At 40.5% G+C, this 15,595-nt stretch overlaps 1 protein-coding gene and 1 non-coding gene across 2 annotated transcripts in view; both read right to left on the bottom strand.

The window, feature by feature from the left end:
* DPYS (dihydropyrimidinase) overlaps positions 1-15,595 on the bottom strand; it is a 99,124-nt gene that overhangs the window by 4,870 nt on the left and 78,659 nt on the right. Inside the window, 1 exon segment of the mRNA XM_007934786.2 lies at positions 10,540-10,747. Coding sequence (XP_007932977.2) covers positions 10,540-10,747 — 208 coding nt within the window.
* On the bottom strand, positions 630-736 carry LOC122152228. Its single transcript, XR_006164463.1, has one exon. It is a non-coding gene; the product is annotated as a U6 spliceosomal RNA (small nuclear RNA).

The raw sequence follows: 15,595 nt of genomic DNA, 5'->3' as shown, positions 1-15,595 counted from the left end.
CGCTGGTGGTTCAAACCCACCAGCCACTCCTTGGAAAGAAGGTTGGGCAATCTACTTCCATAGTGATACTGCCTCGGAAACTCAAGGAGGGGTTGCTATGAGTCAGGTCTCACTCCAAGGAGGGGTCACTATGAGTCAGGTCCCACTCGATGGCACATAACAACAACAACTGTCTTATCTCAAAAGCTTCATCCTTGTCCTGAACTGTCCCACCCTAACTCTTGACAACAGTCTGAGCCATTTCACCTAGATTATCAGACAGTAACCTCCTGTCTCAGATCAGCTTACTGTTCCCACCCTCCCTCCTCCTTCCAGTGGAAGGAAAAGCCATTCTCCTAGGACTGTTCCTGGATCTCTTCAGTGGCCTCCTCAGCCTCATGCCCACATTCAGATCAGATGTGATGCTCTGTTCTCCTGCGAAACAACTTGCATTTCAAACAACCCCTCTGATTTTCTAACAAAGATTTTATGAATGTCTTTGTGAGTGATGGCGGACACATTCCATAGAAAATATGTTCATCAAACTTTCCTGTGAGAAATCCTCTGCTTTCTTCCTCAAAGTGTCTCCCTGGGCCCAACTTATACCCTAGGAATGGTCTTATTCAGAACCCCTAAGCTTTCTTTTTTTTTAAAATATGGAATGCTTCACGAATTTGCGTGTCATCCTTGTGCAGGGCCCATGCTAATGTTCTCTGTATAGTTCCAATTTTAGTATATGTGCTGCTGAAATGAGCACCCCTAAGCTTTCTTCTTCATACCTTCTCAATCTCCAGCTTCTTACCTCCTCTCCCAAATCCCTACAGCTTATACAGCAAAATAAAAGTCTTGTTTGGTCCAACCCAAGCTGCCCTTGGTCCCCCAGATGTCACTAAAGACTCAATTCATCCTGCCGTAGCCCCTAGTGCCAGCTAATCTGGCTGATCTCTCTGGGTCCCAGCCCTTCCCACCTCCTCCAGGACCCTTTCTCTCTTTTGCTTATGCTTTCTCCATGCATGGAAATGAATTCTTGATTCTTTCATTTTAAAAGATTAGTCTATTCCATGTATTCTCCTGAGCTATGCTATTTCCAATTCCCTTTATTGCCAAGCTACTTGAAAGATTGATTTGCACTGATTATCTTTAGTTCTTCACCCTTATCACTTCTCTATTCATTGAATTTAGCTTCCTCTTCCTTCCAAGTTCCCAGAAAAGCAGATTTTGCTAAACTTACCAGTGACCACTACCTTGTTAATATTAGAACTTTTGGCACTTCTAGATTTTTTTTCACACTGCATCTTCTAAGCTCTGTGTTAACTGCTCCCTCCATCTTGCAACCCTCTCCTACCTGGGCTTCTGTAACACCATTCTTTCTTGGTTTTCTTCCTATTTTTTTTTTTCTTGGTCTCCTTCATAGCTCTGACAACTCCCACCCCAACACATACATAAATATTTACACAAATGTCATTCAAGGGTTGGGTCTTCAGCAAAGTTATTTCCTCATTCTACACATTTTTATGAGTTTTATGAATCAACTGTACTTTCCCTAAATTCCAACAACCCCCAAATTTCTATCTGTATTCCAGTTTTCTTTCCTGAGCTACTCATCTGCATTTCCAATTCCTCCTAATCAAATTCACGTGGGTGTTCCAAAGAGACCTCAAACTATACTTCCATACCATGCTCAATATCTTTCTCACCTCATATCCCTAGTCAAATAAACAGGCCTTGATTTGTGAGAACAACTCATTGTTATCTGAAGAGTTTTCTTTTCTGAGAATGGCATCAACATCTATCTACCCATCTGTCCAAGCCTAAAGCTAGGAAGCTGTGAGCAAGCTTCCTCTTGTTCACATTGCATCCGACTCTTCACCAGTTCCTAATGATTCTATCTCCTAGGTTACTCTTAAATCCATTCTATTCTCTCCATCTTCATGGTCACTATTTAGGATATCAATTTATCATTCTGTGCTTGGGTTATTACAAGAGTCTCTTAATTTCTATCTACCCCTCAGGTTTAATTACCTCTCAGTCTAACCTACTACACACACAGCTTCCAGAGTGAGAGCTTTCAAAACACAAATCTGACCAGACATCGCTGTACTTAAAACCTCTCAGGGGTCTCTTGTAGTCATGAGGATGACACCAAACTTCTTTATGTGGCATGTCAGGGCCTCATCTTTCTGATCATGGCTCCTGTCACCATCATCAAACGCCATGCTACCTGTTGACTGCATGTCTTTGTACATGCTGGAATGCCCACTCTCCTTTTTGCCTAAATATCTTGGACTTATTTTTCTAAGATTCTGCCCAGGTATCCATCACTCCAGAAAGCTTTAACCCTCCTGCCACACCCACTCCGGCTGCCCCCAACCTTCACCTTCAGTGTGTTTTTCACTGTATATTTCTTTCCTCTGAGGTGCCTCTGGGAGGACTCAAACCTCCAACCTTTTGGTTTGCAGCCAAGAGCATTAACAGTTTGGGAGAGCAGCCTAGAGAGCTATTTCTGAAAAATCTGCCATTGAAAACACTATGGATCAGTTTTACTTTGGCATCCATGAAGTCACCATGAGTCAGAATCGACTTGATGACAACTGGTCATATTTCTCTGCCATTCTGCTTACCTAAGAGTTCTGTAATTGTTTGTCTCATCTCTCCCAGCAGACTGGGGGTCATTGCACTGCTCTGTTTCCCCAGAACAAGTACTCAATAAATACTCAATAAATTCCTGCCAAAGATGCAAGAGTGGGTAGGGGAGCTCTCCGTCTAAGCTTTCGCTCTTCTCTTTGTAGGTTGCCTGGCCTGGCCTGACTCCATTTCCCTCCTACGCCTTTGTTGTGCTTCTCCACTGATCTGTTCTCCAGGTTGCACTTCATCTTTGGCCGGCTGCCTACTGTGGCAGGTCTTGGGTCATCTAGTTGTCTAACAACCCCTCTCTGGTTGCTCAGTCATTGCACTGGCAATGCCACTAGGCAGCTCTCACCTTCTCTGGTCATTGTGGTCCCATGAACCATGATATGTCTCTGATCCAACCATTCAGGTCTAATCTACACATCACCTAACTCTGTCCTCCTCCTAGGCTATGGGTGGGTAAGGATTGGTTTCCTGCCAGAATGACCATGAAAAGGTAACCACTCCTGTCCCACTGCCATCTCAGAAATGAACCAATCTTCCCTCAGAAGTCTTCATCTGTCTCACACTTCAATATCTCCTTTGATAGACAAGTTGACAGGAATCAAAGACAATTTAAGTTCTAGTCTAAAGCCTACTAGCACTTTAAACCTTTTAATATTTTCCTATCCTTTGAGGTGGGTTACATAAGCTCTTTCATGGCTAGACTCATGCCTTGTTCATCTTTGTACTCTCCATAGCCCCTGGTATTGTACTGTAGGTATATTTTAGAACCTCAATAGGTCTTCACTGTGACAAAATGGAAAGGTCATGGCACTCACTGCAGAATCTTAAGCCTTCCCTGCTGTCTTTCAGAAGTTCAATTGCATATTTGTTTTCTAAGTCAGACCAACCTACCAACCTTAGGAAAACTAGTCTTGTTCCTTCTCTCTAGAGACTGAGGTAAATATCCAACTGACATATGAAGCATCCACCCCTGACATGGGCCTCAGCATCTGGTGGGACCAGTGCTTAGTACTGGGAGGCTATCCTTATGTTTCAGTCTGAAATGAAGTGTGCTTCTTTTCCTGGTGCCCTACATTGGTGTAGTGATAACAGGGACTCCATCCTGTTTCTCCAGCTAAACCCCAAAGCATGAAACACACAGAAAGATCAGGATGAAGAATTATAGGGTTCTCAGTTGAACAAAGTAAACGCTGATTTCTTCTCTTGTCTTCCAGGACAAGGGAACTTCCATATTCTCTTGGTTTTTCCTCCTACCTCAGTCTCTGTAATACTTTGCCAATTTCTCTTCTCTTCAGTCTCTGAATATTAGAGGCCCCAGAGCTCTATCTTAATTGCCCTTCACTCTAAATCAACAAGGCCTCACTGGAGACCTCGGCCTCATGGTTTTAAATGCATTCATGTGCCATGATTGCCAAATTCTAACCTCTAACTCTGGTCTCTTTCCAGATCTGACTTCTTTATCCAACTGGCTTCTTGACCTCATCTCAGGGAGATGTAACAACTATCCCCAAAGAAATAGAACTTCAGCATTACAAACAATGATTGAAACAGAAGTAGAATTTAAGCCCTTTGAGAGCAGAGACTGCTGCCCTATTTACTCCCGTGTCCTAGCACCTAGAATAGTGCCTGATGTTCAACAAACATTTATAAAATGAAGGAAGACTTCTTTAATGTAAGACTTCTCAGAATTTTTAGTATGACACTGTGCCACAGAATCTCTTGAAGGTAACATCATCCAAGGTAACATTATCTAAAATTACTTGACAACTTTCACAAGGAGTATCTCAAGAGACTAGTGTCCTGACAAATGGATCGATCTAGGTTGTAACATGTCTTTTCTAGTATGTTGTTGTTATGTGCTGTCGAGTTGGCCCTGACATAGCAACCCCTCCTTGGGTTTCTGAGGTGGTATCACTACAGAAGAAGATTGCCCAACCTTCTTTCTGAGGAGTGGCTGGTGGGTTTGAACCACCAGCGTTCTGGTTAGCAGTCAAGTGTCTTAGGCACTATGCTACCAGAGCTCCCTTTTCTAGTATAGTCTGGTCAAAACCGGATGAGCACAACCAGTCAGTAATTCCTTCCATTTAGATAGTATCGCACTGAAATAGAATGGCCTGAGAGTAAAACTGTGTGAGAAAAACTGCCTTAGGTAATACAGAAGACACACATAGCCCTTGCCTATCAAGATACTGATGGCTTACTTGGTAGATGACACTTAAACTTGAGTTCATGCTGATTGTCATGGTAATGAGTTAACAAGCAAAAATGAGAATTAGATCACAATATGCAGTATTGTGAATAAACATTAATTGCAATCATCATTGCACCCACATAATTGCAGAAATGCTTTTTGGTTAACTAACCAGAGGGAAGAGGAAGTTGTAAGTTCATGGACAGTGTTGTCTGCAGAGAATGGAGTGGTGAGATGCTAAGATAATATCTTACCCAACAGTCTAAATGAATATGACAACAAGTCTCTGGGAATGAAATCCATGCGTGGCCTGGTGAACTTGGGGGACACTCAGCATACACTGAATTGCAATATCTAGGGAACTGCCAATATCAGCCGTCTCACTTCAGGGTTGGCTTCTTTGGTAAATTTGCCAGTCTGAGTGTAACTGAACCCTATGTGCAGGAGAGGAGAGTGGGGCTGTGATACTCCTGAGGATGAGGGTGGGTGGCTCTGTATTTGAATAGGGATTAAACTCTGTTATTATTATATTGAATTGGTAGGAGTTAAATCAATTGGCTTTAAAAAAAAAAAATCAAACTCACTGCCATCAAGTCGAATCTGACTCATAGTGACCCCTCCTTGGGTTTCCGAGGTGGTATCACTATGGAAGTAGATTGCTCAATCTTCCTTCCGAGGTGTGGCTGGTGGTTCAAACCCACCAGCCTTCTGGTTAGCAGTCAAATGCCTAAGGCACTAATCCACCAGAGCTTGAAGCGGTAGAGGTTAAAGCAATTGGCTTTGTTGTTGTTGTTGTTATGTGCCCTCGAGTCAGCCCTGACTCATAGCGACCCCTCCTTGGGTTTCCGAGGCAGTATCACTACGGAAGTGGAAGTAGGATTGCCCAACCTTCCTTCCGAGGAGTGGCTGGTGGGTTTGAACCGCCAGCCTTCTGGTTAGCAGTCAAGTGCCTTAGCCACTCTGCTACCAGAGCTCCCAGAGGTAGATAAATAAACTGGGTGTGAGTTCTGACTGCGCCACTTGGTAGCTATGTGACCTCCCTGGGCCTCAAGTTCCTGATAGAGATATCACTTCTTAACTCAGAAAGTTGTTATAAGAAACCATATGTAGCATATAATTAGTGTTCATGAAATATATACTGAATGAGTGCTGAATGGTTAGGTAAAGCACAAAAACAGTATTTAGAAGGAACTCTAAATACTGTTTAGTGTACACAGCGATATGCTGGTAAATGTCAACAGCTAGTCCTACTCACCTTCTTCCTTCCAACCCCCAAAGCTCTTATTTATAGCACTTGCCTATTTCTGTAGTGTAAATATTCCCATTATGGCTGATTTCAAGCTACCAAAGTGACATCACTGAATGCAGAATTGGGAAATGTCTTTCACAAAACAGTATGAGTCATCTCCAGCAGAGACATTACATTTTATTATTATTAGCAATCAATCTGTGAAAACTAGGATTATATGACAGTTGATGATGTGCCTTAAATTCTTTTCCCTGAGCTGCCACATGGAGAAAGACATTGACAAACTGTTGTTTCAGAAATGGAGAACACGCCGCCTCAGGAACCAGTGCAGCCATCCACTCAACTTATCTTTTCTGAAAGGCAAATTATGCTCAGGGTTGAAAGACACACCCAGTGTAAAAGCTCTGGCAGCAGTATTCTGCAACTGTATATGCTCCATGAAGCTAACCTGTGTCTCTATAAAATTCAATTGTGACCGCATTCTGCAGGATCAGTTGAGGTTGCTAATTATTAAAAAAGAGAAAAAGAAATAACTTGAAGAATGTCTATACTTCCAAGTTTTGGTAGAAATTATAACACTCTAAACACAAAAAAATTCTAAAGATATTAATCTCTTTGATTTAAAGAGCTATATTTTTGGTAAAGAATTTATAGTATAGAAGTTGTTTTTTTTTTTTTTATTAGGATTTGGGTGAAGATTTACAGAGTAAATTCACTTTTCATACAGCAGTTCACATATACTTTGTCTCATGTCATTGACCAAAATTTACAATGCAGCAGCTCCCCTCCCACTTCCTCCCCATAGTTACCTCCTCCCAGTGTTCATCCCTTCATACTCTTTGAGAGGCCCATTGTCTGCCAACCCTGTATATGATCTTGGATACACTCTCCATTTAGACATACATAATTGTTTAGCTTGTTCACCCGTCTATCCGTCCCTATACCCATGTTTGCTTTCATTAACAACTCAGTATTGTATTTACAAAGGGGTTCATATTTGTTGTTTGTACTGCCCATGTAACTCTCTCTGTCTTTCTCATCCTCAATGCTGCCATATTGGTCACTCACATTTGGTACATTGCCCTAGAAGTTGGTTTTGTTCTTTTAGGACTTTCTTGAACATATAAGTTGTTGGTCCATTCTTATTTCCTCCTTTTATATCTTTTTCCCACATCTCCCAATACTTTGTCTTAAGTGACTTTTATATAGAATTGAAATATAGGCTTTATTATATTCTATTTATTAAATAAGATTTTCTGCCTCATCTTCTGACTTAGATTTTTTCCCTTAGGAGTCAGTTGTTTTAAAATTTTAAATTAATTAATTAACAATTCCCCAAAGCTGTGACATTGAATAAAAATGTCTTTTCTTGCTTTTGAAATGCCTCACAACATCTGATACAGTGATAGCTATATGGCCTCAAGCTGATACATTTTATTAAGTAATAAAATCACGGACAAGAATCAAACTCACAGATAATCGCATTATTTGGCATGGGGCAGGAAGCTATCTTCTGGGTACGTTTACTTAAATTCCCTTCTACATACATCTGAAACTACAGTCTTTGTCCCTTCCTTTTCCAGTTTATGCATTTATCAAATGCCTACTATGTATGTACCAAGTGCCTGGCATAAAAAGAGTAAGGTGCTCTCTGTAAGGAACTAACACTCTAGCCAGGAATCCAAGAATTCTGGAGCTGGCCAAGACTGATACGTCTCTGTTACCTGTGCTTTGGGTGTCCTGAATGAGACACGATCAGTTTTCCTGGGGAGGATAGTAGGGGAGCAGAAGAAATGGTATAGGACATTCCTGCTTGCTTCAAGCCCTTATCTTCACTCCCAATGAAATATGAGTATCATAAATGAAAACCAAAGCAAGAGCTCTAAAAACTCATAATGACTTTATAATCCAGAGTTCCTCACAATGCTTTTTCTTACTTTTAGTGTGATATTTTTACTTTATTAGTTGCCATTGCCCAATAGAGGGGAAACAGGCTGAAGAGTATCTGGATAATCCCCAGATTTTATTTTTCCCATTTTATTTGGTACTTTTTCCACATCAAAAAAAAAAAAAAAATTTAACAGTAGTACATTTTCCCCTGATTTGACTTTCACAATCATTTCCTCTCTCTACAGAGACCACAGTGGACATCAGAAAGGCCTTAATCACAGATACTGGCTCTTACATTTGTTTACTTACTGCTTAGTTCATGGAAAGTTACTGAATCTTGCTAGAGTCAGTTTTCTATTCTGTAAAACAAGGATGACAATATCTAGCAATAGCTAATAGCTAATACCTAACAGTATGGCTTCCTGTGTAGATTAAGTGAAATGATGATTATAAACCACCTACTACAGTGCCTGGAGCTCTGGTAGCATAGTGCCTAAGGCGCTTGACTGCTAACCAGAAGGCTGGCGGTTCAAACCCACCAGCCACTCCTCGGAAGGAAGGTTGGGCATTCCTACTTCCATAGTGATAGTGCCTCGGAAACCCAAGGAGGGGTCGCTATGAGTCGGGGCCGACTCGATGGCAAATAACAACAATAACAACACAGTGCCTGGCCGATAGTAGTTACTCCTAATAACATATGATAATAATGATAACAATTATGACTAATAAGAATGTACTCAAACCAAAAACTCACTGCCATCAAGTTGGATCCGACTTATAGAGACTCCTCCTTAGGTTTCCGAGGTGGTATCACTACAGAAGCAGATTGCCCAACCTTCCTTCCGAGGAGTGGCTGGTGGGTTTGAACCGCCAGCTTTCTATTTAGCAGCCAAATGCCTTAGGCACTCTGCCACCGGAGCTCCTAAGAATGCACTAGAATGGCTAAAAGGTTGTTGTTAGCTGCCACAGAGTCAAATTTTGACTGAAAGCAACCTTATCAACAGTGTAGAACTGCCCCATAGGGTTTCCTAGGCTATAATTTTTATGAAACCAGGCCACCAGATGTTTCTCCTGAGGAGCTGCTGGGTGGGTCTGAACCACTCTGAACCGCTCTACTTAGCAGCTGAGCACTTAACCATTGTGTTATCAGGGCTCCTCCTATCAAAAGAAAATACTAGAAAATTAAATAATTCATTTAATTGATATTCAACTCTTAAAAATAAGACTGACATTGATTCTGCAAAAGAACAACAATAAAAAGCCAAAACTACAAAACAACAATTTGAGAGAATTGACAGAGTCAGTCATTTGATGATCTCTGCTGTCCCAAACATTTTCCCTACAAGAGGAAGACTCAGGTGAATCATTTAAATACAATAGCTCAGGTGCTCCCTGAGTCTGGAACTGGCTGCCAGCTTAGATTCACTGCGAGTGTCACATCCACATCTTTCTGTTCATTCTCTGCATTGTCATCAATGCCTCCACTTCAGAGTAAGTTTTTGGAGAAATTATTACTTTCCAAACCTACTGCTGAGCAATTTATCACCAATTACCTCATATAACTCAGTCTTTAATTTGCAGTATAGTTCATTGTACGAGTAAATAGTTTTTGGAGTCAGATACCAGGATTGATGTTCTGGTTCTGCCATTTACTAGATGTGTAACTTGGGCATATTTCTTAATTATCCGAAGCCTCAATTTTCTGATCTTTAGAATGGGGGAAAATATCTCCCTCTCTCAAAGGTGGTTGCAGGGACAGACCCCTTAGCACCATGCCTTGACTTCAGGAAGCACTCAGTCAATGTTAGTATTGATGTACTTTGCGACATAAATGTTCAGAAACAGACAATTCTGATCCTCACTACCTGCCCACCACCTTTCAGTGTCAACATTTACAAATTCACATGAACTGTATCCTAAATATCATATATTTTGACTGAAGTTTCCACCCAACATTTTTGCCCTCTTTCCCTCTTACCTTTTGACTTGTACTACATTCTGAGGCAAATAACAACAGCAACAACGCATTCTGAGGGCTTTCCCTGTGTTCCCTGCTTCCCTCCCCAGTCTTTTTTCACAGATATTTTCTGTAATAAAAATCTTGCACCTTTATCCATCCATCTGAGTGTTATATTTCTTGGATGACACAGGCTTTTTGTGTGTGTGAGTGATTTGGGTTAAAGTTTACAGAGCAAATTCATCTTCCATACAGCAGTTCACATATACTTGGTCTCATGACATTGACTGTAATCTCCCACAATACAACAGCTCTCCTCCCACTTCTTCCCCATAACCACCTCTTCCCTATAGGACCCAGGCTTTTGCCAAAAGGCTCCCTCAGGCTCTGAACTTGCCTAGGAAAACCTGACTTGGTCCATCAGGAAACTCTGACACCAATGAAAAGGGCAAATGCATCTATCCAGTGATTCTTTCTTTGAAAATTAGTATTTGTCTGTAATCTCCCATAACAATCCTGACATCCCAGGAATATGTTAGAGTGTGATGCAGCAACAACAATGACAACACCAAACCTGGCATCAAGGAGCATGTGTCAGCCCAGCCCAGCCTGGGGTAATAGCAACTTGCACCCACTCACCTGGTCTCTCTGTTTGATTCGCTTGTAAACATATTCAGCAAATGGTTTGCAAGGAATAAACTTCCCATCGCCTGCTGTGACATTGAAAACTCCAGCTTCATACACCACTTTGCCTCTTGAGATTGTAACCAGGGGCACTCCATGGCAGACCATGCCCTCAAAGATGTTGAAGTTCACAGCCTGATGATGGGTTTTTGCAGAAATAGTCCTGTGTTTGTAAAAACAAAAATGCTCCTGATCATCACTAGTTCATTTAATGAGGATAAAATATTAAAAGAAGAATGACTTAGAAGAAAATTTAGTAACTCTATTAAGCCACAGCTTTATCACTGTAACAAGTGACTTTAAGAATAGAACTTGGCATTAACATTTCATTACAAAGTAATTATATTTTCTGAGACAAAGAACCAATAGACAACTGTTTAAGGTGATTAATGGCGATGAGGTAGAAGAGCATTCTCTCTCATGTTTAAACTTTTCAATTATTTTATTTACATTATTAAACAACAACATATTCTTTTTCAATTTGCAATTATGAAACTTTTCACACACAAGTGAGAGTGATGAACATACATTGACCATTATCCAACCCTACAGCATTCTAAGCATTCCAACTTTTCACAGATTCAGTGGAGGCTCCTTTATGTCCCTTTCCAAGACCTACTGCCATCATTCTCTTCCAAATGTAATCACTACTCTGAATTGGTAATTATCAAGGAAAATAACATCTTGAGTTTTTTTCTCCATTGTCTGTAGCAAAACTGGAAGTTTGGGGATAATAAAAATAAGCATGTTAGAATAGAATCTCCTAGCACAGTAAGTGTCATGCTTTTGCACATTCATCCTCACTCTTAGCAGTTCATTAATGCTTTTCAATCTTATACAATATGAATGGTGACATCTAGATAGATGGCTGGGTGTTTAGAAATGCTGGGTACCTCCTTTCCTTAAATCTCATTAAACACAAAAGAAAAAGTATTCTGGCAGCAGTGAAAAATATGAGCATAATCTGGGTTCTGGTGGAACTGTCCATAACCTCCTTCAGAAATGGATTAAAGAGAAATACTCTGCTGAAAAGCTCAAGGGTCCCTCAACCCTAGTCTGGAAGGGCCACTGCTGGGACACTCAGAGAGCCATTGCAGGCCTGGAGGTACTACAGTCCTAGAAGTGAGGAGATAAGGCTTGGTCCTAGGCTTCAGACTCCTCTATCCAACTGCCAACTGTTGCTGTTGTATTGGGTGCCGTCAAGTTGTTTCCGACTCATAGCGACCCTATGCACAACAAAACGAAACACTGCCCGGTCCTGTGCCAGCCCCACAATCCTTGCTATACCTGAGTCCATCATTGCAAATCACTGTCAATCCATCTCATTGAGGGCCTTCCTCTTTTTCGTTTACCCTCCACTTTACCAAGCATGACATCCTTCTCTAGAGAATGGTCCCTTCTGACAACATGACCAAAATTAAGTGAGATGAAGTCTGGCTATTATTGCTTGCAAGGAGCATTCTGGCTGCACTTCCTCCAGGACAGATTTGTTAGTTCTTTTAGCAGTACTTTCAGCACTCTTCACCAACACTACAATTCAAAACCATCAACTCTTCTTTGAGTTTCCTTATTAATTGTCCAGCTCTCACGTGCATATGAGGCAACTGAAAATACCATGGCTTGGGTTAGGCCTACCTTAGTCTTCAAGGAGACATCTTTGGTCTTTAGCACTTGAAAAAGGTCTTTTGCAGCAGATTTGCCCACTGCAATATGTCTTCTGATGTCTTGACTGCTGCTTCCATTGGTGCTGATTGTGGGACCAAGTAATATGAAGTCTTTGACAACTTCAATCTTTTCTCCATTTATCATGATGCTGGTTATTGGTCCAGTTGTGAGGATTTTTGTTTTCTTTATATTGAGGTGTAATCCATATTGCAGACTGTAGTCTTCAATCTTCGTCAGTAAGTGCTTTAAGTCATCCTCACTTTCAGCAAGCAAAGTTGTGTCGTCTGCATATCACAGGTTGTTAATGACTCTTCCTCCAATCCTGATGCCACATACTTCTTCAAATAGTCCAGCTTCTCTGATTATTTGTTCAGCATGCAGATTGAATAAGTATGGTGAAAGGATACAACCCTGACACACTCCCTTCCTGATTTTAAACCATGTAGAATCCCCTCGTTCTATTTGAACAACAGCTTCCTGGTCTGTGTACCATTAGTACAATGAAGTGTTCAGGAATTCCCATTCTTCTCAATGTTATCCATATTTGTTATAATCCACATAATCAAATGCTTTTGCATAGTCAATAAAACACAAGCAGACATCTTTCTGGTATTCTTTGCTTTCAGTCAAGATCCATCTGACATCAGCAATGCTATCCTTCATTCCACGTCCTCTTCTAAATCCACTGGCTACTTGCTTTCAGTCTTAACATGCCCAACTAGAATTCTTGATTGCCAATGCCTACCACAACCCACTTACTCAAATTTACTTCTTTCTTGAGTTCCCATCTCAGGAAATGACACTACAATCTACCTAAGTAGCTGAAGTCCAAAACCTAGAAGTCAACTAGGAATATTTTTCCTTTCTCTACCCTCTCCAACAATTTTCAACCTTTATTGGTTACATCTTTAAAAAGAAAAAAATCCCAAATCTGGCTACTTCTCTTGTCTCTGTTCCTGTCACCAAGTCCATGCCACACTCATCTCAGACCTGCACTATCCCAACATATATTCACTGGTCTCTTCTCCTCAAGGCTGCGCAAATGAGCTTTTAAAAATGAAAATCAGATCATGCCATTCTCTTGCTTAAAATCTCCAGGGGCTCCAGTCTGTTTCCCAAGAGTTACAGAGATAGTTTAAAAAAAAAAAAAAAAAGCAAAGATAATAATAAAAAACAGAAGATACCCCCAGTGAGAAATACCTACATGGAAAAGAAAGAGGAGACTCCTGTATGTCAAGCAGATGATTTCTAACATCATATTTCATTTTTATAACACCTCTGTAAGGTACAGAGTATTTTCCACATTTTACAGGCAAATAAACTGAGATTTAAAGAGGTTAAGTCACTTGACAAAGGACATAAAACTAGTTTGTTGCAGCTAGTTTTTTTACCTCCACTTTTTAAACCAAAATCCAATAAAAATGATGGTTTCCTCGTATGCAGTTTTATGAATTCTGGCATAAGTACAGATTCCTGTTCCATCCTCATAATCAGACATAGAACAGTTCTATCACCCCCAAAACCCTCTCATTCTCTTTGTATCACACCTTCTCCCCCTCAAGTCCTAGCAACCACTGATCTGTTCTCCATCACTGTCGTTTTGCCTTTTGAAGAATGTCACAGAAATGGAATCATACAGTATGTAATATTTCGAGACTAAACCAAAAAAAAAACCAAACTCACTGCCGTTGAGTCAATTCTGACCATAGCGACCCCTCCTTGGGTTGCCGAGGCAGTATCACTACGGAAGTAGATTGCCCAGTCTTCTTTCTGAGGAGTGGCTGGTGGGTTTGAACCCCCAGCCTTCTGGTTAGCAGCCTAATGCCTTAGGAACTATGCCACCAGAGCTTCTATTTTGAGACTGGTTTCTTTTATTCAGCAGGATGTCTTTGAGCTTCATCCAAGTTGTGCATCTCAATAGTTCATTCCTTTTTATTGCTAAGTAGTATTCCACACGTATAAGGTACCACTGGGTGTTTATCCACTTACCCACTGAAGGGCATTTGGATTGTTTCTAAGCTTTAACAATTGTGAATAAAGCTGTAATAAACATTTGTGTACATACTTTTGTGTGAACATTTTCCTGGTGTGAATACCCAGGAGTGGAATTTCTGGGTCACATGGTAAGTGTATGCTGCAACAACAACAAAAAAAAACTTTCTATGGCCATAGGAACCAACTCACTGGTTTAAAGAAAAGTTTAAAAGATCACAAATGAATAGGAGGTAGGTACAAATGCAGCAACAATAATTTTAAATATGGAGGAGGGAAATATTGATCAAATGGTAAATAATATCATTAAAGAAGAAGTTGTTAATGAAATATACAAGTTCAACAAATGTAAATTTAGGAAACAACATAGAGGTGTTTCAGACTTTCAGGTTATAGTAACTTTTTAAGGCCACTGTAATCTCTGCCATAATATTTCCAGAGTGTGGGCTGCTACTTTTCTACACATTACAGTTCCACTAATGGCATTGCACCTAACCTCTTGGCCTAGTAAATCTTGACTGATGCACTGGTGGCATAGTGCCTAAGGGATTTGACTGCTAACCAGAGGGCTGGAGGTTCAAACCCACCAGCCACCCCACAGAAGGAAGATTGGGCAATCTACTTCCATAGTGATACTGCCTTGGAATTCTAAGGAGGCATTGCTAGGAGTCGAATCAACTTGACGGCAGTGAGTTTAGGTGTTTTTTTTTTTTTTTTTTAATAGGAAGAAAGCAAAATACATAAAAATCCATATTGAACGAGTTTTTGAAGAATAAGATTAGGATGGAGTAAAGGGAAAATTCTAAATCATAAAACTCTATTTTAGAAAATAATCCAACAGATACACTAAATTCTATCCACCAAGATTGTCATTATGGTATTAGCCAAAATATTAAACATCTGAAGCATTACAAGTTTCCAGTGACCACTCAATGAAGTATTGTTGTTATGTGCCATTGAATCAGACCTGACTCATAGTGACCCCTCCTTGAGTTTCTGAGGCAGTATCACTACGGAAGTAGATTGCCCCATCTTCCTTCTGAGGAGTGGCTGGTAGGTTTGAACCCCCAGCCTTCTGGTTAGCAGTCAAGTGCCTTAGGCATTATGCTACCAGAACTCCTCAATGAGATATTAGGCATCTACAAAAAAAAACTTGCATTAAGAATACTCTGGGGAAGTAAAAAAAAAGTAATGCTGTAATATTAAATGGAAAAAGCAGGCTATACCGAGTTTGTACACTATGTCTACAGGCAAAATGCATATGCATGTGGACAAAGATAAAAGGAAATACACACAATAAAGTTTTTGTGCTTTGAGAGAAGTGAACATGGAAAATTATCTTCAGAGTTCTTTT

The sequence above is a fragment of the Orycteropus afer genome, unplaced genomic scaffold, assembly GCF_000298275.1.
Source record: "Orycteropus afer afer isolate SDZICR_OR568_19922 unplaced genomic scaffold, OryAfe1.0 scaffold00021, whole genome shotgun sequence".
Classification (NCBI taxonomy): domain Eukaryota; kingdom Metazoa; phylum Chordata; class Mammalia; order Tubulidentata; family Orycteropodidae; genus Orycteropus; species Orycteropus afer.
The sequence above is the reverse complement of the archived record's forward strand: the minus strand, read 5'-3'. Positions and strand labels throughout refer to the sequence as shown.